The sequence below is a fragment of the Hyla sarda genome, chromosome 7 (assembly GCF_029499605.1).
Source record: "Hyla sarda isolate aHylSar1 chromosome 7, aHylSar1.hap1, whole genome shotgun sequence".
In the NCBI taxonomy this organism is placed as follows: Eukaryota; Metazoa; Chordata; class Amphibia; order Anura; family Hylidae; genus Hyla; species Hyla sarda.
The window spans coordinates 210,554,256-210,578,436 of NC_079195.1; the positions used below are offsets into that span (position 1 = coordinate 210,554,256).

General features: G+C 43.2%; 1 protein-coding gene across 5 annotated transcripts in view; it reads left to right on the forward strand.

Moving 5' to 3' along the window:
* Positions 1-22,903, forward strand: part of LOC130283282 (atrial natriuretic peptide receptor 1-like) — an 84,331-nt gene extending 61,428 nt beyond the window's left edge. Inside the window, exons 18-22 of one of the 5 annotated variants that reach the window (XM_056532524.1) lie at positions 9,472-9,559; positions 11,982-12,121; positions 14,335-14,586; positions 19,539-19,630; positions 22,367-22,903. In XM_056532524.1, the coding sequence (XP_056388499.1) occupies positions 9,472-9,559; positions 11,982-12,121; positions 14,335-14,586; positions 19,539-19,630; positions 22,367-22,432 (638 nt within the window). In that variant the 3' untranslated portion in view covers positions 22,433-22,903. The remainder of the gene's footprint in view (positions 1-9,471; positions 9,560-11,981; positions 12,122-14,334; positions 14,587-19,538; positions 19,631-22,366) is intronic. The other 4 variants (XM_056532523.1, XM_056532525.1, XM_056532526.1 and 1 more) reach the window with 4 other exon arrangements.
* The last annotated feature ends 1,278 nt before the right edge of the window (positions 22,904-24,181 follow it).

Below are 24,181 nucleotides of genomic sequence, written 5' to 3' on the forward strand. Positions count from 1 at the left end.
TTCACACAGTGTATTTTGTCCATGATTTTGCTCATTATTTTTAACTAAAACCATTATTTTTGATCAAAACCAGGAAAAACCGAACCACAGAAAAAAGTGGAAAAAGCTGTAAATAATATAAATAATATAAAAAATAACAAAAATGATCAATAAAATAATATTCTGCATTTTAATAATGAATAGAAATCATATATGCCATAGATACTCATCCCCTATCCGCAGGATAGGGGATAAGTGTCAGATCGTGGGGGGTCCGAAGGGACCCCCCACAATCTTCTGTACGGGGACCCGGCATTACGTGGCTCTGCGTGGCTAATGAGCGTGTCGTCGACCTCACTGAGACACGCCCCCTCCATACAGCTCTATGGGAGAGGCAGGGATGCACAAAGGCTGCATCTCCGCCTCCCCCATAGAGATACATGGAGGGGGCATGACACCTCCTGCTCGGATGAGCCGCGACAGAGCCGGGGCCCTGTACAGGAGATCGCGGTGGGTCTAAGCATTCGGACACCCTGCGATCAGACACTTATACCCTATCCTGGGGATAGGGGATAAGTGTCTATGGCTGCAGATCTCCTTTAAAGGGGTACTCCAGTGGAAAACTTTTTTTTTTTTTTAAATTCTTAATCTATTAAAAAAATCTTAATCCTTCCAGTACTTATAAGCTGCTGAATACTACAGAGGAAATTCTTTTCTTTTTTTAGAACACATAGCTCTCTGCTGACATCACGACCACAGTGCTCTCTGCTGACATCTCTGTCCATTTTAAGAACTGTCCAGAGTAGGAGAAAATCCCCATAGCAAACATATGCTGCTCTGGACAGTTCCTAAAATGGACAGAGGTGTCAGCAGAGAGCACTATGCTCGTGATGTCAGCAGAGAGCTATGTGTTCCAAAAAAGAAAATAATTTCCTCTGTAATATTCAGCAGCTAATAAGTACTGGAAGGATTAAGATTTTTTTAATAGACCTAATTTACAAATCTGTTTTCTGTTTAACTTTCTGGCACCAGTTAATAAAAAAATAAAAATAAATAATAATAATTTAAAAAAAAGTTTGCCACCGAAGTCAATTTACATAGCATATTTGCAGTGTGCACTTAGCACCACACATTTGCATGTCTGTTCCCTTAGTCTAGTGCAGCGCTTTGCAACCAGGGTACCTCCAGCTGTTGCAAATCTACAACTTCCAGCATGCCCGGACAGCCGAAGGCTGTCCGGGCATGCTGGAAGTTGTAGTTTTGCAACAGCTGGAGGCACTCTGAATGGTAAACAGTGGTCTAGTGTCCCCTTCTCTACATATTACATAATCTAATGGTCTATATTGGAAAATATCACAACTTACGTAATCCACCTTACAGGACCATGTTATGGCTGCAGTATGAATGCTGCAAACAGATGAAATATATAGATATGGCCATACGTGTCAGGAGTAGTAAACAAACTATACAAGGCAAAAGACGTGACATACCTTGGTGGTCTAGTTTCTCTACGTGACCCTTCAGTATGCGCCATTGCTGACGGATGCTGTTCCAAAAAGAAAATAATTTCCGCTGTAGTATTCAGCAGCTAATAAGTACTGGAAGGATTAAGATTTTTTTTAATAGAAGTAATTTACAAATCTGTTTAACTTTCTGGCACCAGTTGATTTATTTAAAAAAAAAAAATTAAAAAAATAAAAAGTTTTCAGCTGGAGTACCCCTTTAAGGTCTGTTTATCATTTAAGAAAAAACAAATAAATTTGACCAAATGTCAAAAGATTTGATCTCAGGGTCAGGGTCTCAGTGCTGATACCCCCACCTCCCGATCAGGAGAATGAATGGGGAGAAGCATTAGAAGTCTATGGGACCACAGGACAGAGATTACTGTGAGCCGGCGAGTGAAGAGTGCTACCATGTTCTTCTCCCCGCTGGTTCTTCAAAACGTTTGACTTGTCTCTGTGATATGGAAAAAGCTTTTTTTAAATGACAGGGAAGTGCAAGGTTTGCAATTTTTTTATTTTTTTTTCCTCCAAGGGATTTTGAGAAATTAAAGGGGTAGTCCAGTGGTGAAAAACGTATCCCCTATCCTAAGGATAGGGGATAAGTTTGAGATCGCTGGGGGTCCGACGGCTGGGGCCCCCTGCGATCCCTCTGTACAGGGCCCCGGCTCTCCGGCCAGATAGCGGGTGTCGACCACCGCACGAAGCGGCGGCCGACACGCCCCCTCAATACATCTCTATGGCAGAGCCGGAGATTGCCGAAGGCAGCGCTTCGGCTCTGCCATAGAGTTGTATTGAGGGGGCGTGTCGGAAGCCGCTTCGTGCGGAGGTCGACACGCCCCCTTCCCGCAGGCTGTCGGGGCTCCATACAGGAGATCGCAGGGGGCCCCAGCGGTCGGACCCCCCGTGATCTCAAACTTATCCCCTATCCTTAGGATAGGGGATAAGTTGTTCACCACTGGGTCACCACTGGACTACTCCTTTAAACAAATTTGTAAATACTCCTTATAAAAATAAATGTCTCCATGTTAACAGACTACAAATTAACCCCATGTAGTCGGATCTCTTGGTCATATTGCTATCCTTTTTGTTCTTTGTCCTAGTGTCCTAGTGTACATTTGGTATATTTACAGTAGGGGGATTTTTTTTTAAATTACTGCGCAGGTGGACATAGGCCAGGGTGCTCACGCTACGAATACCAAATGTGGACAGACCATGTATCCTATAATTATACGCGACAAAGATAAAAGTTATTTCTCAAAAATAAAATATGAGGATGGGGGACATTTTTTTTTATTTTTTTATAAACAGGCAGATCCTTAGAGGCCGACACAATCCCCTCTATAGGGGGAGATTTATCAAAACCTGTCCAGAGGAAAAGTTGCTGAGTTGCCCGTAGCAACCAATCAGATTACTACTTTCATTTTTGAAAAGGCCTGTGAAAAATGAAAGAAGCGATCTGATTGGTTGCTATGGGCAACTCAGCAACTTTTCTTCTGGACAGGTTTTGATAAATCTCCCCCATAGTGAAGATTTGGAACATAGGAATATCGTAGCAGAAATAGAACGCCAACAATAAAATATGCAAAAATAGATACTTTATTAATTGAGAATATAGAAATATTAAATTAAATAGATATTACAGTTCAAGACAATATAATGGATGCAGTGACTGTCTGCATGCGACTTTGTTAATGGAGAACTCAATAATGGCTTTTCAATATTTTGCACTGGAGACCAGCAAAAAAAAAAAAAAAAAGGCAGAATTTATATGGCGCAAAAGGGGTCATCTACAATTTTGGAATGTAACCAGGTAGAGTGGAAATTTTACATGTTCCTGGTTTGGGATTTAAAAGGGGAACTCCCGTGGAATTTTTTTTTTCTTTTTTGAATCAACTGGTGCCAGAAAGTTAAACAGATTTGTAAAGCACTTCTATTAAAAAATCTTAATCCTTCCAGTACTTTTTAGGGACTGTATACTAAAGAGAAATCCAAAAAAGAAATGTATTTCCTCTGATGTCATGACCACAGTGCTTTCTGCTGACCTCTGCTGTCCATTTTAGGAACTGTCCAGAGGAGCATATGTTTGCTATGGGGATTTTCTCGTGCTCTGGACAGTTCCTAAAATGGACAGCAGAGGTCAGTAGAGAGCACTGTGGTCATGACATCAGAGGAAATGCATTTCTTTTTTGGATTTCTCTTTAGTATACAGTCCCTAAAAAGTACTGGAAGGATTAAGATTTTTTAATAGAAGTGATTAACAAATCTGTTTAACTTTCTGGCACCAGTTGATTTAAAAAAAAAAAAAGTTTTCCAAATGACTACCCCTTTAAATGCATATAAGTGTGATGTATGCAAAGAACCATTATAGATAAAAAAAAAATTTAAAAAAAGGTCACTTTCAGGTATTTATTAGTGTTGCTCGCGAATTTTATTCGCGAATATCGCATATTCGCGAATTCGCGAATATTCGCGAATATAGCACTATATATTCGTAATTACGAATATTCTTTTTTTTTTTTTATTTATTATAATTTTTTTTTTTTTAATCACAGTACACATCACAGTGATCATTCCTCTCTGCTTCCAGGTTGTGTGGTGTATTGAAGACTCTAATACTACTGTGTGAGACTGGTGTGCGCATTTTCGCATATGCGAAAATTTGCATATGTTAATTTTCGTATATGCAAATTTTCACTTACGCTAATTTTCACATATGTTAATTTTCGCATATGCAAAGTTTCACATATGCGAAAATAAAACGCGAATATTATGAATATGCGAATTTAGCGAATATATGACCAATATTCGTCCATATATTCGCGAATATTCGCGAATTCGAATATGGCCTATGCCGCTCAACACTAGTATTTATATGGTAGTTATCGCAAAATGACCCCATCAGTAATTTAGTGTACCACATGCGACATACAAGTAGAGCAGTGGTCTCAAACTGTGGCCCTCCAGATGTTGCAAAACTTTAACTCCCAGCATGCCCGGACAGACGTTGGCTGTCCGGGCATGCTGGGAGTTGAAGTTTTGCAACATCTGGAGGGCCACAGTTTGAGACCACTGACATAGAAGATCCAGATAAAATGTAAAGAAGTAATTCGGATTCTGAGCTGTTGTTCATAATGGAGACCAATTGAATTTCCAGCTTATTCAGGGGGGACAGATGGCGCACAGCAGGCAGGTGTCGTTTGTCGTGTTGCCTAGGACACTGTAAAAGGCCTCACTTCACAGTCTGAATAGGGACTTGAAATGAATGGAGATCGTCTATATCAGACATAGAGATCTTACACATAGAGGCTGCTTGTTTCCATATACAGTCAGTGACAACTCCTGAATTGGTTAGAAATCAATAGACATTATGAGCCAACCGTGTAAGGCTGGGTTCACACTACGTTTTTCAACTACGGTTCCCGCATACGTTTTCTATCAAAAACCGTATGGGAAAAAAACGGATGGAACAGTATGGGAAAAAGTAAACCGTATGCGTTTTTAAACTGTATACTGTTTTTAAAAGTGCATACTGTTCCGTCCGTTTTTATTTTTATTTTTAAACTTACGTTTTAGAAACTTTTGTCCATTTTTAATGGGAGGGGTGTTGGGTGGGGACTTTAGGATGCAAATGCGCATGTGCAAAGTAAAAACCGTATACGGTTTCCTGTATGGAACTGTATACATGTGTGTTTCCCATTGACGTCCATGTTAAAAAAAAAACATATGCGCTTGCAGTACGGTTTTTAAACCGGAGGCAAAAACGTGGTCAACCACAGTTTTGACTCCGGTTTAAAAACCGTACTGTAACCGCATACGTTTTTTTTTTTAACATGGACGTCAATGGGAAACGCACATGCATACGGTTCCATACAGGAAACCATATACGGTTTTTACATTGCACATGCGCATTTGCATCCTAAAGTCCCCACCCAACACCCCTCCCATTAAAAATGGACAACATTTTCAAAAACGTATGTTTGTTTTTTTTGTTTTTTTATACAAACGGACGGAACTGTATGCACTTTTAAAAACAGTATACGGTATAAAAATGCATACGGTTTACTTTTTCCCATGCTGTTCCATCCGTTTTTTTGCCATACGGTTTTCTTTAGAAAAACTGATTGAAAACAGTATGGCAAAAACATGATGTGAACCCAGCCTCATACATGTCAGTATGAGAGCTGCTCTAATATATATATATATATATATATATATATATATATATATATATGTGTATATGTATATGTATATATATATATGTATATATATATATATATGTATATATATATATATATGTATGTATATATGTATATATGTATATATGTATATATATGTATGTATATATGTATATATATATATATATATATATATATATGTATGTATATATGTATATATATATGTATATATATATATGTATATATGTATATATATATGTATATATATATATATGTAGAGGCTCTAGGAGGACATATGGAAAGTTCTGGCCTTAATGACACAACCCCTTTAAAGAGAGTCCCTCAGAATTTTTTTAGCCTACCAAACAACACACAGCGCTAAAGTAGGTCATATCCCATGGCGTACCATTATTTCATGTTAAACAGGTCGCTCTCATGAGTTGGCATCAAACTACTTCCTTGTGATGGTGTGGGCACAAGAGCTGGACCTGTGCCATCACTTATTGTACAATGGCCACCCTACTCTTAAATGCCCCAGCCATTGCTGACCATCCATGACATCTATTGGTTTGACAAAAGAAGGGGGTGCCCTCTATGACCCCACCACCCTCCATCCCCCTGTGTGCCATCTTGGAATGCCAACTGTGTGCTGTAACATAACATCTAGTGTGGACCCGCTGGTTCGGCTCTGAGCTGATCCTAAAAGAGGAGTCTGAGTACCTTGTAGGTTTCACCCTTTATCCCACTCCAGGTTGGGCAACTGGACTTCTGCTGCTAAAGGGTAGCAGGTTCCCAAGTGTGATCCAGGTGTGGGTAGCAGCTGGCCAGACAGACTAGACCAGTGGTCTCCGACCTGTGGACCTCCAGATGTTGCAAAACTACAACTCCCAGCATGCCCGGACAGCCGTTGGCTGTCCGGGCATGCTGGGAGTTGTAGTTTTGCAACATCTGGAGGTCCGCAGGTTGGAGACCACTGAACTAGATGGTGCCTTGTGTTGGGACTGTTGTAGGAGTGAGTAGAAGACTGGCAACTAGGTAGCAAATTTAAGTCCAGGTAGCAAAGATTTGGCAGGTGAAACAGGTTTAGTGTCAGCGGTCTTGGGGATACAGAAGAGAGTCAGTGTGGTATAGACATGTGCAGAACCAAAAATTTCGTTTTGTTCGTTTTAGTTTTAAAAACATTTTCGGCTCTGTGAATATTCGGAATGCTGTGCATTCGTCATATTCGGTTTTCGGATGCATCCACGAATTTTTTTTGCGTTTTCGGATGCATTCGTTAATAACATCGAATGCATTCGTTAATTCAGATCTTTCGTTATATCTGTAAAATTTGTTAAATTTAGCATTCGTTACTAAACGAAATGCACATTAGTTTCACTTGCTGATCCTCTTTTGTAATAAGTAGCAGGTGTTACCTTAGGATTCTTGTTGTTTTCACCTTTTTTTGCAGTTTTCTCTGTGTAGGAAGGCAAGTTTTCTTCAGGTAAACCCAATGAAAAAAATCTAATTAATTCCTTACTTTCTGTTTACTGATAACGAATGCATTCGTTAACTGTATATTCGTATTCTTTTTCGGAAATATTCAATTTTTTTTTTTTTGCGTGCATTCGGATTTTAACGAACACCCGAAAACGGGAAAATTCGTTACGTTTAGTATTCGTTCCGAAACGAATTGCACATGTCTAGTGTGGTACACAGGGGTCAGGCAGAAGCAGCCTCAGGTAAACAGGCACAGGTCAGGATAGGAGATCAGGAAAATGCCCCTTCACAAAGGCAAAACTACAATATTTTTTATATCAACTGGCTCCAGAAAGTTATACAGATTTGTAAATGACTTCTATTAAAAAAATATTAATCCTTCCAGTAGTTATCAGCTGCTGAAGTTCAGTTGTTCTTTTCTGTGCTCTCTGCTGACACCTCTGCTTGTCTCAGGAACTGTCAGAAGCATTAGAGGTTTGCTATGGGGATTTGCTCCTACTCTGGACAGTTCCTGAGACAAGCAGAGGCGTCAGCAGAGAGCACTGTTGTCAGACAGAAAAGAACAACTCAACTTCAGCAGCTGATAACTACTGGAAGGATTAAGATGGAAGTCATTTACAAATCTGTTTAACTTTCTGGAGCCATATATAATAAAAAAAAATCCTGGACTATCCCTTTAAATAGGTAATGCCAGGCAGGGATAGGTGGTGGATACATAAAAATGAAACCCAAATAGCAGAACCCCCAAAAATAGTTTAATGGATTTGGTCCTATTGGAAACATTGATGAGAAAACAATAAGACTTAAAATAAATTTTGTATTGCATAAAGAAAAAAAAACATGCATAACATAACAAACAGTAAGGTATAGTATAGCACAAAATCAGACAAATGCAATGTGTATATTTGCCTCACCTACCCAAGCACCCCAAAAGCCCACGCTTATCTTCACCCTAGCAACTGTTGGGTACCTTCAGTTGGTGCACATTAAATAGATGAGGTTGTGGTGTTGGGGTGTGAGGTGCAGAGTAGATACATGTCAGATGTTATGCCCCAAGGGGCAGATGGTATTAACCCCTCTTGTCGTGATGCCAGGGCGTCGTTTAGCCTTAACCGCTGATCCTGGGTTAGGCATGGGCAATGAAGACACCAACGCCAGATTAAGGATAACGGCAGCTTTACTGAGGCAAGACAGGTGATCTAGTCTTTGCAGTACAGCTAAATATCCCTGGGAGGTGACCAGTGACACAGGGGGACCTCGCAGGCTTGCGGGGACTAGCAGTAGTTAGACTGACTTTAGTGCAGGCCACGGTGACTACAGATGAACTTGACATGACAGAGATGGTGACTGACAATACGATGACTTGATTTACTGATGACTGACTTTTGGCTGCAGGACTTTAGGCTTGAGGCCTCCGATGCTCTGGACACAGACACTGAGATGACTTGACTGCACTGGACCTCAGCAGGAAAGAGAGAGATTGCAGCCCCCCCCCCCCCCCCTGGTTATATAGGGGGCTGTGCAAGGAGCCCATAGGTCACTTGGTGGGTCACCGGGTCACTGGAGCCTCCTGGGTAACAATCATGTGGTACAAACATTAAAGCAACAGTACATTAAATGGGGCAAACCTATATACATAATAAGGTTATGCTGCAGGGGAGCCCTGGCGACATGCAGGGACTCTATCATCCAGTACTGGGACATCACTGGGTCCCTACAAAGTCCTGCCCCACAGTGTTACTTGGAGTAGGCCTAAACTATCAAAATGTCCGCAAACAGATCCCAAGGTCTTTTTTTTTATTGGTACGTGTGTTCAGAGCGGCCTGTTGTGGGACAGGGAAGAAGGGTTTCAAGACTACCATTACACAGGCTGTAAATCAGGTCCGTCCAACTTCAAGTTCTTTTCACTGCTCACGAAGGCTTTCCTGCTACCAGCACTGGGTTCAACCTGCTAGCCGATTCCTCTCAGCTGCTGGAGGCACTCCAACCAGGATTCCTCACAGGCTGTCCCCGTATGTTATCTCTCTCTCTCTCTCTCTCTCTGCTTGCTATGTTGGAACTGAAAAATTCAAGATAGCTACCAGCACATGTCCACAAAACTCCTCCTTCTCCAACTTTAGTCACTGCTCACTTCATTTGTTTGTGAAGCCCGCCATCTATTGGACACTTCATGTAATTGCAGGATAATATACAACTATAAACCTAGATTTACAGTGGATACTGACACACACTGAACGACTGTCAATGAATTTCCCTTCACTGTAATTTTTCATAATTCTTGTTCATGTAGGCAAGCGCAATTCTAACCACACATTGTAATATATGTACGTTACCAGGTATGCTTCCCAAACCGGTAGCGGATGATCTGCGACAAGGCCTGACCTGTGAAGCCCAGAGTTACTCTAGTGCTACTGTCTACTTCAGGCAGGTTTTATGCATGTGTCTGTGGTTTTGTGAACTTGACTGTGAGTGTTCCTTTATTATATTCCTTTATACAGTGGTCCCTCAACATACGATGGTAATCCGTTCCAAACGGACCATCGTTTGTTGAAACCATCTCATGTTGAGGGATCCGTGCAATGTAAAGTATAGGACAGTGGTCTACAACCGGCGGACCTCGAGATGTTGCAAAACTACAACACCCAGCATGCCCGGACAGCCATTGGCTGTCCGGGCATGCTGGGTGTTGTAGTTTTGCAACATCTCGAGGTTCGCAGGTCGTAGACCACTGTTAGAGGAAGTTGTACTGACCTGTCCCCGCCGCTCCGGACCGTCACCACTCGTCACCGCTTCCCGAGATGTCGCCGTCCATCACTATCGCCGCGTCCCCGTGGTGTCCCCGACGCTCCGGCAAGGCCTCTGCTTCCCCGGCATCCGCGCTCTCCGTCGCCGCCATCACATTGCTACGCACGCGGCTCCTATTGGATGACGGGACGGCGTGCGTGGCGACATGATGACGACAATGGAGAGCGCAGACGATGCAGGGAATCCCGAAGAGGACGCGCCGGAGCCCCGAGGACAGGTAAGTGATCGTCAGCGGACCACACGGGGCACCGTAAACGGCTATCCGGTGGCAGCTGAAGCAGTCTGAGCTGCAGGATAGCCGTTTATGCGATGGCCCCGACATACAAAAGCATCGTATGTTGATGCTGCCTCTGAGAGGCCATCGTATGTTGAAATTATCGTATGTCGGGGCCATTGTAGGTCGAGGGGGCACTGTAATAAAAAAAAAAATTCCTGGGGGGAATAATAGCAATCACTTACATCAGTCAGCACTTAGGCATTAGAGCCATATGTGGCCACATATTTTCTTGCATAGGGGTCCCATGAGACCCCCATTTCTGATTTGGAATTCAATAAATATTGGATGAAGTGCTACATCTGGGCCAATATCTGGTTACTGTCTGATGCAAAATAGTGTTATATGGTGTCAGAACTGTTATAAACAGGAAAATGAGAGGTATGGAGGGGAGTAAGGGTGGGCTCACACCACGATTTTACTATACGGTTTCATAAAAAAAAAAACGTATGCTACCGTACAGAAAGCTGTGCCCATAGACTTCCCATTCAAAACCGTATGCACCATTATGTACAGTGACCCCTCGACCTACGATGGCCCCGACATACGATAATTTCAACATGCGATGGCCTCTCAGAGGCAGCATCAACATACGATGCTTTTGTATGTCGGGGCCATCGCATAAACGGCTATCCGGCAGCGCAGACTGCTTCAGCTGCCACCGGATAGCCGTTTACGGTGCCCCGTGTGGTCCGCTGACGATCACTTACCTGTCCTCGGGGCTCCGGCGCATCCACTTCAGGATCCCCTGCATCATCTGCGCTCTCCATCGTCGACATCACGTCGCTGCGCACGCCGTCCCGTCATCCAATAGGAGCGGCGTGCATAGCGACGTGATGGCGGCGACAGAGAGATGCCGGGGAAGCAGAGGCCTTGCCGGAGCGTCAGGGACACCTCGGGGACGCGGCGACAGCGATGGAAGGCGACATCCAGGGCAGCGGTGACGGTCTGGAGCGGCGGAGACAGGTGAGTACAACTTCCTCTAACATTGGTCTACAACCTGCGGACCTCCAGATGTTGCAAAACTACAACACCCAGCATGCCCGGACAGCCAACGGCTGTCCGGGCATGCTGGGTGTTGTAGTTTTGCAACATCTGGAAGTCCGCAGGTTGCAGACCACTGTCCTATACTTTACATTGCACGGATCCCTCAACATGCGATGGTTTCAACAAACGATGGTCCATTTGGAACGGATTACCATTGTATGTTGAGGGACCACTGTATACAGTTGTCTCCGTTTTTCAAACCAATACGGTTTTTTACTTTTTTTTTCTGGACAGAAAACCTTGGCCTTCCACAGTTTTTGGTCCGGGTGAAAAACTGTATTAAACCGTATACGTTTTTTTTAAACATGGGAGTCAATGGGAACCGTACAGAACCATATGTGCATACGGTTCCATCCGGTTTTCACCGTACGGTTTTAGCCTTTGCTCAGTTTTTTTTCTTGGAATTTCAATCAAACAAGTAAAACTTTATTCATAATGGAGTGAAAAGTTAAAAAAACGTATACGTTATTTTTCTTCAAAAACGGATGCAACCGGACATCATTTTTCAAACCGTATACAGATAAAAATTTGTACACACGTTTTGATACAGTTTAGTCCGGTTTTGAGGAATCCGTTTTTTTATCAAAAACCTGATACAGGAACTGTACTGCAAAAACGTGGTGTGAACTCAGCCTAAGATGTAAAGTACCTGTATAATCTTCTGGGTCTTGTTGGGTTCTGTAATGGCTGTCATCTTATCTCATCTTATCTTATCTTTAGTGACATTGTAGGTTTCACGACACTGTCTGGGGCAAGCACGCCATACCAAGTAGTCAATTTCCTAAATAAGTTGTACACCAAGTTTGATGATATCATTGACAACTATGACGTATACAAGGTGGAAACCATCGGCGATGCATGTAAGTATGGGAATTTCAATGTACCTATCTGAAAAGTTTATCTATGATGTGGGAGGATTTCTGCATTGCGACTCTTATTTTAGAGATCTTGCATGTAAAGCTGCACGCTCTGGGCTTAGTTGGTGCTCACTATGAAACTGCTGTCTTTTGTATCAAAATATCACTTAAAGGGTACCTCTCATCAAAAAAACTTTTGATATATTATAGATTAATGTATGCAGAATAACTTTACAATTGCATGTTATTAAAAAATATGCTTCTTTCTACTTAATTTTCGACTTTGAAGAAATGACCACTAGGGGTCTCCCTACCAGTCCTGGCAGCAAGCATTTCAGACTCATGCTGGAGTCCTAAACACTACGAGCTGCCAGTCTGCTTTGTTCACAAAGGAGAACACTCAGAGCTGCCAGCCTGCTTTGTTCACAGCCTGTTTGGCTGTGAACAAAGCAGGCTGGCAGCTCTGAGTGTTTAGGACTCCAGCATGAGTCAGAAATGCTTGCTGCCAGGACTGATCAGGAAAAATACAATAGAAAGAAGCATATTTATCATTAACATGCTATTGGAAAGTTATTCAACATTCATTAATCTAAAATATATCAAAAGTTTCTTTGATGAGAGGTACCCTTTAAAGGAGTACTCCGGACCTAAGACATCTTATCCCCTATCCAAAGGATAGGGGATAAGATGTCTGACCGCGGGGGTCCCGCCATTGGGGATCTTGCATTCGGCACCCACCTCTTTGAGCTGCATGCCGCGCCGCCAACTCACAAACTGCCGGGTGCCGACCACGGGGCCGGAGTATCGTGACGTCACGCCCCGCCCCAGCTATGCAAGTCTATGGGAGGGGCCTGTCCGGGCATGCTTGGAGTTGTATTTTTGCAACAGCTGGAGGCACCCTGGTTGGGAAACACTGCTTCAGATAGTTGTTGGCCGGATGTTCATTAGGCCTAATGTGATCTTTTCTCAGTGTGCGCGTGTTTTTTAATAGGGAAGTGGGTGAAGGCTTCTACCTTTCCTGCTGTCTCCCCAAAAACGAAAGGATTAGGAATGTTGAATTTGAACATTTCACCCTTCTCTCTGTGACATCTGCCATCAGAGGATATGAAAACTCCTTTTGGGCACGTTGCCACTTGGCGTATGCGCAGCATATTTCATGCTGCGCAAAATCTGCAGAAGCAGGGGGAAATATGCTGTGTATCTCTCGCTCACCATTCACACAGGGCTTTCCGGCGGCAGCCCTATGTGTGCAGTGAGTTTTGGAGGCGGGGCCGTGTGTTGGCGTGACTGTGATGCGCGGCTCCGCCTTCAAAACTCACTGCACACATAAGGCTGCCGCCGGAAAGCCTTGTGTGTAGGGTGAGTGAGGGATACGCAGCGTATTTTCCGCTGCTTCTGCAGATTTTGCACAGCATGAAATACGCTGCGTATACGCCAAGTGAGAACGTGCCCTTAAGGGTTTGGCTGACCATCTAATGCAGTGGTGTCCAAACTGTGGACCTTCAGATTTTGGTGGCCTCCAAACTGTTGACCTCCAGCTCTTGCAAAACTACAAATCCCAGCATGCCTGTACAGCCAAGTTGTAGTTTTGCATCATCTGGAGGTCCACAGTTTGGAGACCACTAACATCTGGAGGCCCACAGTTTGGAGACCACCAACATCTGGAGCTCCACAGTTTGGAGACCACCAACATCTGGAGCTCCACAGTTTGGAGACCACCAACATCTGGAGGCCCACAGTTTGGAGATCACCAACATCTGGAGGCCCACAGTTTGGAGACCACCAACATCTGGAGGCCCACAGTTTGGAGATCACCAACATCTGGAGGCCCACAGTTTGGAGATCACCAACATCTGGAGGTCCACAGTTTGGAGACCACCAACATCTGGAGGCCCACAGTTTGGAGACCACCAACATCTGGAGGCCCACAGTTTGGAGACCACCAACATCTGGAGGTCCACAGTTTGGAGACCACCAACATCTGGAGGCCCACAGTTTGGAGATCACCAACATCTGGAGGTCCACAGTTTGGAGATCACCAACATCTGGAGGCCCACAGTTTGGAGATCACCAACATCTGGAGGTCCACAGTTTGGAGACCACTGCAATACTATTGATAGACCATCATACATTTTAGGTCAGAAAACCCCTTTAAGGGCAAGGTTCATGGTAATGCTAATCCATTGCTACTCACCAGTCAGTCTTGTGCCCTGTAGATATGGTGGTGTCTGGAGTACCAAAAGAAAATGGCATTAAGCACGTAGCCGAGATCGCGAGTATGGCTCTAGACCTGGTTGCTGTCTGCCACTCCTTCAAGATTCCACATATACCAGATACTAAGCTGAAGATCAGAGCTGGAGTACATTCAGGTCCTTTAGTAGCTGGAGTAGTTGGGACTAAAATGCCACGTTATTGTTTATTTGGAGATACTGTGAACACAGCTTCAAGGATGGAGTCAAACAGCGAAGGTAAAATCCGCACCAAAGTGAGGAGGGCATTGTGTACTGTGCAGTCTGGTATGTATTAATATCCAATCAGATATATGACCCTAACACCGATCTACATCAAAACTCTGCTGCACACTGGTCGGTGGATCTAGATTAAGATGTCTGGCTTCAAAACATTGGCCCCCCCTGATTTACTCAAATCCGAGTGTTCTTTCTGGAGTGTTTTAGATTTCACTCCTCTGTTTCTGGGAGCTGATTTACTAATGTGCCGCACAGGAAAATGTGTCGCATATACTCATCAATAGCATGTGCTAAACCAAACAAGCAAGATTTAATGGGAATTAAGCAACAAAATAGAACAAAACAAAAAATAAAATTAAATGGACTTAGACCATCTAATATTGGAGTTTAAAAACACCCTCACAAAAAAAAAATGTAAATAAAAAATACAATTAAAGGCATATTTTAAAGTTTAAAATGCATTGTATATTCGGAAAATCCTTGTGTAGAACTTAAAAACAACGAAAGAAAAAATAGTTTAAGCACTCCCCACCACGTCAAGCTGTGCCTTTGCCAAAACCACTCGCTTTTGGTAGTTTTTACACATCCTCTTGGCTGTTGGTTTTTCAGCAAATACAATTTACATAATTTACAGAATGTATTCCAACTTTTTGCATTTTGTCGGAACCACGCCCTTTTAACAAAAAACACGCCCATTTTCTCAGTAAAAAAAAAATATAAACTCTTAGGCTAGGTTCACACTGCAGAATTTCTGGGCAGAATCTGAGCCGGCGGTGCTAGGACCGAGCAGACTGCATTGCGGTCCCCATAGACTGCAATGCATTTCTGGGTGGATCTTTTGGGAGATCTGCTCAGAAATGCATTGCCATCTATGGGAACGGAAATGTAGCCCACGCGATCTTAGTGCCGCCGGCTCGTTCTCCGGCAGAAATTCCACAGTGCGAACCCAGCCTTAGTGTTTGAAAAACTGTTGGTTTTGCGGTGTAAATTTCGGGCACACATTTGGTCGCACGTTCAAAGCCTTTAGTAAATGAGGGCCATTGTGTTCTTCGTTGTTGCTCTGGGGGTCTCATATTAAGGTTTCTGATCTGGGTTAGATTTTTGGTACTTTAGGGGTCTGGTCTGGGGTTAGATGTTTGGGTCCCTCAGGGGTCTGTTCTGGGGTTTGATTTTGGGTTCCCTTAGGAATCTGTTGGAGGGTGTCTTCTCTGGGCTTTGATTTCAGGGCTCCTCAGAGGTCTGATTTAGGGGCCTGGTCTGGGGTTGGATTTTAGGGTTCCTCAGGGATCTGATTTCGTGGTTTAGGGTCTGAATTAATATAGTGTTCTGACATAGTAACACAGTTCCTAAGGCTGAGAAAAAATCCATCCAGTTCCTCGTACAACCCAACAGTATAGACCCAGAGCAGGCAAAAACTTTCCCCATTTTAGGTAGAGAAAATTCCTGGATCAATGCCCTTTCTCCAAAATCTAGTATAACCTGTAAAGTTATAACTCTCCAGGCCCCTGCTGCTCTATTTTACGGAGTTCACCATGACAGACAGATAGATAGTAAGATAGATGATGCTTGAAAAGGGTCGCATGTGGTGACCAAAACGTAGCACTTTGGATGGAATCAAATAATCTAATTTTCACCTGGACATGAGTTCTGCAACCCATTTTTTTGTATGTTGTAAGATAGATAGATAGATAGATATGAGATAGATAGATATGAGATAGATAGATAGGTAGATATGAGATAGATAGATATGAGATAGATAGATATGAGAGATAGATGAGATAGATAGATATGAGATAGATAGATATGAGATAGATATGAGATAGATAGATAGATAGATATGAGATAGATATGAGATAGATAGATAGATAGATAGATATGAGATAGATATGAGATAGATAGATAGATAGATAGATAGATGCAATTGTGTATGGCTTTATTCACCCAACATCAGAGGCAACGTTTTGTCGCCTCTGATGTTGGGTGAATAAAGCCATACACCTTTTACTCCAGAAAGAATTGTGTGCCGCCATCTTCTATTTTTTGGATTATCTGGGACTTTTTCGGGACAGAGTCCAGCTGTGGCAAGCACCTACCAGAACTTTTCTTAAAGTGCTGCCCAAATTTCTTGGAAACTAGATAGATAGATAGATAGATAGATATGAGATAGAGAAGCAGGTGGAGCAGCACTCAAGTTGAGTTAGGTGCAGTGGGTGCAGGCTGTGGATGGGCCCTGGTCCTCGGGCCCCGATGAAATACAGCAACCAAGTAAACGCAGCAGCACTCCAGCGTAGTGAAGAATAGTGACTTTTATTTATCACCAAAAAGTAATAGCGACGTTTCAACCACCTCACGTGGCCGTCCTCAAGCAGTGCAAGTTACATAGTAAGTGCATTAAATAGGGAGAGACAATGTGACCTCACTTCCTGTGGGCGTACAATAATTTGCAAGTGTAAACAAACAAGTAAGATTACAGTAATGTACCTCTATACATCTCATGTACAGGGAACCCTGTTCTACTGCAAAAAATAAAGTGTAACAACAAAAGATGAAAAAAACAGAACATTTGTGCTACGCATACAATATACGATTGCTATGCAGTGCAGTGTTAAAGAACATTATTCCGTGCCAGTCAGTCCATACCTCCAGTCCCAGGCGTGGGACCCGAACATACAGATCCCAAACAATCCCCCTGATACCTCCATAGGAACAAAAAAAGCAAAATGGTAAATGATCGGCGTCCTTGCCGACTGTAGTAATTTCCGATGGCCGGATCCAAACTTCCGGTTCAAAGGCCTGTGGTACTCCAATTCACACATGCGGGGCGTTCCAGCTGGAGACTATGCGCCATCTTGAGTATTGGCAGGCCCTTATTCGTAGTGCTGGCGCCTGCGCACTTGTCGACCGAGCTCGCGCTTGCGCATCGACGCCTTGAGCTCCCGGTCGGCCATCTTAGGTGCTGGAAAATGGACAGTTTAAGGCTTGACATAGTCCCTGTGTTGCCAGTACTTCTCCCAGCGGGCCCCCGGTGTCAGTGCAACTGATGATTATTCCCCCACTGGTAGGGGTAGTTCACCAGTGCACCGTGATCCATGCTAAACCGCCAATATAGAGCGGGTTATAGCAGAGCAGACACCGGCCCCTGATATGGAGAATAAATGTACCCAATGGATGTCTAGCCCGTCCATAGCATCCAGTTCTCCATAGCAGGAAAACGCCACTTTAGTTAAACTGGAGTCCACAACCTGGCCCAAAATAGATAATAAAAAATATAAGGTATATAAAAAAAGGAGAAACAAAGAATACTCCTAATGGAGGTTTCAGCTTTCAGGTGGATGATGGAGATCTCGTCGGGTTTCCACGTTGGACCTGGATCTTCTTGTGCTTTGATCCAGGTCCAACGTGGAAACCCGACGAGATCTCCATCATCCACCTGAAAGCTGAAACCTCCATTAGGAGTATTCTTTGTTTCTCCTTTTTTTATATACCTTATATTTTTTATTATCTATTTTGGGCCAGGTTGTGGACTCCAGTTTAACTAAAGTGGCGTTTTCCTGCTATGGAGAACTGGATGCTATGGACGGGCTAGACATCCATTGGGTACATTTATTCTCCATATCAGGGGCCGGTGTCTGCTCTATATTGGCGGTTTAGCATGGATCACGGTGCACTGGTGAACTACCCCTACCAGTGGGGGAATAATCATCAGTTGCACTGACACCGGGGGCCCGCTGGGAGAAGTACTGGCAACACAGGGACTATGTCAAGCCTTAAACTGTCCATTTTCCAGCACCTAAGATGGCCGACCGGGAGCTCAAGGCGTCGATGCGCAAGCGCGAGCTCGGTCGACAAGTGCGCAGGCGCCAGCACTACGAAAAAGGGCCTGCCAATACTCAAGATGGCGCATAGTCTCCAGCTGGAACGCCCCGCATGTGTGAATTGGAGTACCACAGGCCTTTGAACCGGAAGTTTGGATCCGGCCATCGGAAATTACTACAGTCGGCAAGGACGCCGATCATTTACCATTTTGCTTTTTTTGTTCCTATGGAGGTATCAGGGGGATTGTTTGGGATCTGTATGTTCGGGTCCCACGCCTGGGACTGGAGGTATGGACTGACTGGCACGGAATAATGTTCTTTAACACTGCACTGCATAGCAATCGTATATTGTATGCGTAGCACAAATGTTCTGTTTTTTTCATCTTTTGTTGTTACACTTTATTTTTTGCAGTAGAACAGGGTTCCCTGTACATGAGATGTATAGAGGTACATTACTGTAATCTTACTTGTTTGTTTACACTTGCAAATTATTGTACGCCCACAGGAAGTGAGGTCACATTGTCTCTCCCTATTTAATGCACTTACTATGTAACTTGCACTGCTTGAGGACGGCCACGTGAGGTGGTTGAAACGTCGCTATTACTTTTTGGTGATAAATAAAAGTCACTATTCTTCACTACGCTGGAGTGCTGCTGCGTTTACTTGGTTGCTAGATATGAGATAGATAGATATAAGATAGATATGAGATAGATAGATATGAGATAGATAGATAGATATGAGATAGATAGATATGAGATAGATAGATAGATAGATAGATAGATATGGGATAGATAGATAGATAGATAAATAGATAGATAGATAGATAGATAGATAGATATGAGATAGATATGAGATAGATAGAGAGATAGATATGAGATAGATAGATATGAGATAGATAGATATTAGATAGATATGAGATAGATAGATATTAGATAGATAGATAGATAGATATGAAATAGATGGATAGATAGACATGAGATAGATAGATAGATATGAGATAGATAGATATGAGATAGATAGATAGATAGATAATGATATAGATATGAGATAGATAGATAGATAGATAGATAGATAGATAGGAGATAGATGGATAGATATCTAAGATGGATAATATTTAATTCATTTTTCTTTCTTTAGCCTTAAAGATTCAGTGCAGCTCCAGCGCAGCCGAACTACTGATGAAAATAGGCGGCTACACGCTGGTATGCCGGGGCACGGTGGATGTAAAGGTAATATAGTGACTCCATGGAGGCTGAGATGTGATGGGTGACATAGATAAGAGGACCCGCACATCACCAGATAATGGCTGTATCCATTATAACTCACAGAATCATCAGATGGCAGATCGATATATTAGACTGAATCAGACTGCGAGTCACTGATAAGATTACGGTGAGATGAGAAGGACACGTGTAAGGCGGCATTCACACCACGTTTTTGTAATACAGTTCCGTATCAGGTTTTTCATGAAAAACCGATTCCTCAAAACCGGACAAAACTGTACAAATTATAACCCCTGTACGGTTTGAAAAATGATGTCCGGTTGCATTGTTTTTTGTTTTTTTTAAAGTATATGTTTTTAACTTTTCATTCCATTCGGCGTGCACTGCGCATGGGCAAACTCAAAAACCGTATTGTGCAAACCGGATGGAACCGTACGCACATACGGTTCTCATTGACTCCCAGTTAAAGGAACCGTATACAGTTTCAATACAGTTTTTCACCCAGACAAAAAAACGTGGTAGGCTACAGTTTTGGGTACGGGAAGAAACGGACAAAACTGTACAAGACGCAAAAAGTACACAACCGGATGCATCTTTTGGCATACAGTTTTCAATGGAGAGTCAATGCATACGGTTTTCAATACGGTTCCGTACGGTTTTCAAATTGAAAACATACATGGGAACTGTATTGCTAAAACGTAGTGTGAATGCATCCTCTTAAAGGGGTACTCCGCCCCTAGACATCTTATCCCCTATCCAAAGGATAGGGGATAAGAAGTCAGATCGACTGGGTGCCGCTGCTGGGGACCCCCTGGATCTACTATGCAGCACCTACCTGCAGCGGCTTCCGGAACTGCTGGAGGTCCTCAGGCTGAGTCCATCTCGACCACCGGGACAGACGATCGTGACGTCACGACTCCGCCCCCGTGTCACACCCTGCCCCTCAATGCAAGTGTATGGGAGAGGGCGTGACAGCTGTGACGTCACAATCTTCCGTCCCGGTGGTCGAGATGGACTCAGCCTGAGGATCTCCAGCGGTTCCGGATGCCGGTGGGTGCTGCATGGTAGATCCAGGGGGTCCCCAGCAGTGGGACCCCAGCGATCTGACATCTTATCCCCTATCCTTTAGATAGGGGATAATATGTCTAGGGGCGGAGTACCCCTTTAAATACATGAGGTTCATGTCCAAACACCTTATTTTGTGGCACGTGATCATAGATATTTTCTTGCTGCTATTTTATAAGATAATTCTAGCACTAATTTGACAGAGGTTATTTAACGATGGAGGATAAGTAGCCATGAATCAGCTATGGGGCCGCTTATCAGATTCCTTGTATTTAAAGGGGTATTCCGGGCAAAAACATTCTATGCGGGGACTGCGTCTCTAGTTTCAGAAACCTCCGGGTTTCCGGGGCTGTGGATGTGATGTCATGCCACGCCCCCTCCATTCATGTCACGCCATCACGCCCGCTCCCATAGAGATGAATGGAGGGGGCATGGAGTGACGTCACGTCCCAGTCCCGGAAACCTGGAGGTTTCCTAAACTAGAGATGCAGTCCCCGCATAGAATGCGGGCGCTGCAGGGAGATCGCAGGGGGTCCCTTTGTGGTGTCCTGGTACAGGACATGGCCCTGTACCATCTCTGGGTCCCTATAGTCCCTATAGTCCATAGGGCTCTCCTGCAGGGCTCACCCCTTGCTCACCTTCTGTTAATGCATTGTAAATGTGTTGTGTACATATTGTTCATTAAACATAAAGTTGTACAAATGTATAGGGGTTAGTCATGTGAACCACTGTCATGTGACACTACCCAGAGTGCCATGAGCACAGGAACCACAGGCTTAGCAACCAATGGGCTTTAGTCCAGCCTCCTTAGTATATAGGGGGCTGTAGTCTCTAAATTCACTCTCTTAGTCCCTGGCTACAAAGCGAGCACAATCTTTGCATCTACTAAATTCATCTGCACTAGGCCAAAGCCTAAGGAACCTGCAGCCACTTCAAAACGTGAGTTATCAAGCTCTATCTACAACTCTAGTGACTACTACTCAACTCAAGAATAATATTAGTAGCACAGTGGCCTGCATAAATCATCTCAATACTACAAGTCCCAGCAAGCCTGTGAGGTATCCTGCATCCCGGTTGCCTCTAGAGAAACTGCATATTTGTAAAGACTGTTTAATAAGAATTCCAAGTAAAAGTTCCAGTCATTTTCACAATTCCTGCTGTGGACATTCCTGCAGGGCCTTATACCGAAACAACCACATCCTGGCGTCACGACTAATCAAGGGTTAATAACACCTTACCCCACAAGGTTAATACCACCAGACCCTGCTTCACCGTTGTAACACCCCGGCACCACACCAGCAGTGACCCCCCCCCCCCCCCCCCCCCCCCCCGCGATCAGACATCTTATCCCCTATGCTTTGGATAGGGGATAACATGTTTTTGCCGGTAATACCCCTTTAATCTGTGGTCCGGAGGCCCTCCTTTGCCTCACACAGTCATGTCCTTAGGCTACATTTTCCCAGGGAAGCAGCAGATTTTACAGCTTCTATTGAGTTCAATACTAGCTATATAAATTCATATGAAATGAGCGCCCCCTAGTGGAGGCAAAACATGAAAACTGCAGCTCTGATACATGAAGTGACAAACAATCAAAACTTCTAATAAATGTATTGTAGCAATAAATTGTTTGTGGGGGAAAGGTTGAATAGTCATCTTATTTTTATTACATATTTACAGGGAAAAGGAGCAATGACAACATGGTGGCTGGAGGGGAAAGAGAAAGATGGAAACTGGAACATTTAATAAACTACAAATTCATCTGATAAATGTCATATATACCGTGTGCAGTCATGTGACTTTGTCTTAAAGAGATTTTAGATCAAAAAACATAATCACTGTATAAATAAAAATTCTAACAACGTGTGCACATTCATTGGCTGCCGTCCTGTACAAAGCTTGCCCTGCTGAGATGAGAATATTAAATGTATCTACCCTGGAAAATGCTCTGTGAGCTAAAAGTGATAATACGCACAGCACAGTGATGTTACAGAACAAGGATAATGCACACAGTGATGTCACAGAACAAGGATAATGCACACAGTGATGTTACAGAACAAGGATAATGCACACAGTGATGTCACAGAACAAGGATAATGCACACAGTGATGTCACAGAACAAGGATAATGCACACAGTGATGTCACAGTACAGGGATAATACACAGTGATGTCACAGTTCAGGGATAATACACACAGTGATGTCACAGTACAGGGATAATACACACAGTGATGTCACAGTACAGGGATAATAGACACAGTGATGTCACAGTACAGGGATAATACACACAGTGATGTCACAGTACAGGGATAATACACACAGTGATGTCACAGTACAGGGATAATAGACACAGTGATGTCACAGTACAGGGATAATAGACACAGTGATGTCACAGTACAAGGATAATAGACACAGTGATGTCACAGTACAGGGATAATACACCCAGTGATGTCACAGTACAGGGATAATACACAGTGATGTCTAAGTACAGGGATAATACACACAGTGATGTCACAGTACAGGGATAATACACACAGTGATGTCACAGTACAGGGATAATACACACAGTGATGTCACAGTTAGTGTTGAGCGGCATAGGCCATATTCGAATTCGCGAATATTCGTGAATATATGGACGAATATTCGCCATATTCGTAATATTCTCGTTTTATTTTCGCATATGCGAATATTTGCGTGTGCGAAAATTAACATATGCGAAAATTTGCATATACAACACATTAACATAAGCGTAAATTCGCATATGCGAAAATTAGCATATGCATATTTTTGCATATGCGAAAATGCTCACACCAGTCTCACACAGTAGTATTAGAGCCTTCTTACACCACATAAGCTGGAAGCAGAGAGGGATGATCACTGTGATGTGTACTGTGAAAAAAAAACAAAAAAAAAACAAATATTTGTAATTACGAATATATAGCGCTATATTCGCGAATATTCGCGAATTCGCGATTATGCGATATTCGCGAATAAAATTCGAATTGCGAATATTCGCGAGCAACACTAGTCACAGTACAGGAATAATATACACAGTGATGTCACAGTACAGGGATAATATACACAGTGATGTCACAGTACAGAGATAATACACAGTGATGTCACAGTACAGGGATAATATACACAGTGATGTCACAGTACAGAGATAATACACGGTGATGTCACAGTACAGGGATAATACACCCAGTGATGTCACAGTACAGGAATAATATACACAGTGATGTCACAGTACAGGGATAATACACAGTGATGACAAAGAACATGGATAATACACCCAGTGATGTCACAGTACGGGGATAATACACACAGTGATGTCACAGTACGGGAATAATACACACAGTGATGTCACAGTACGGGAATAATACACACAGTGATGTCACAGTGCGGGGATAATACACACAGTGATGTCACAGTACAGGAATAATACACACAGTGATGTCACAGTACGGGGATAATACACACAGTGATGTCACAGTAC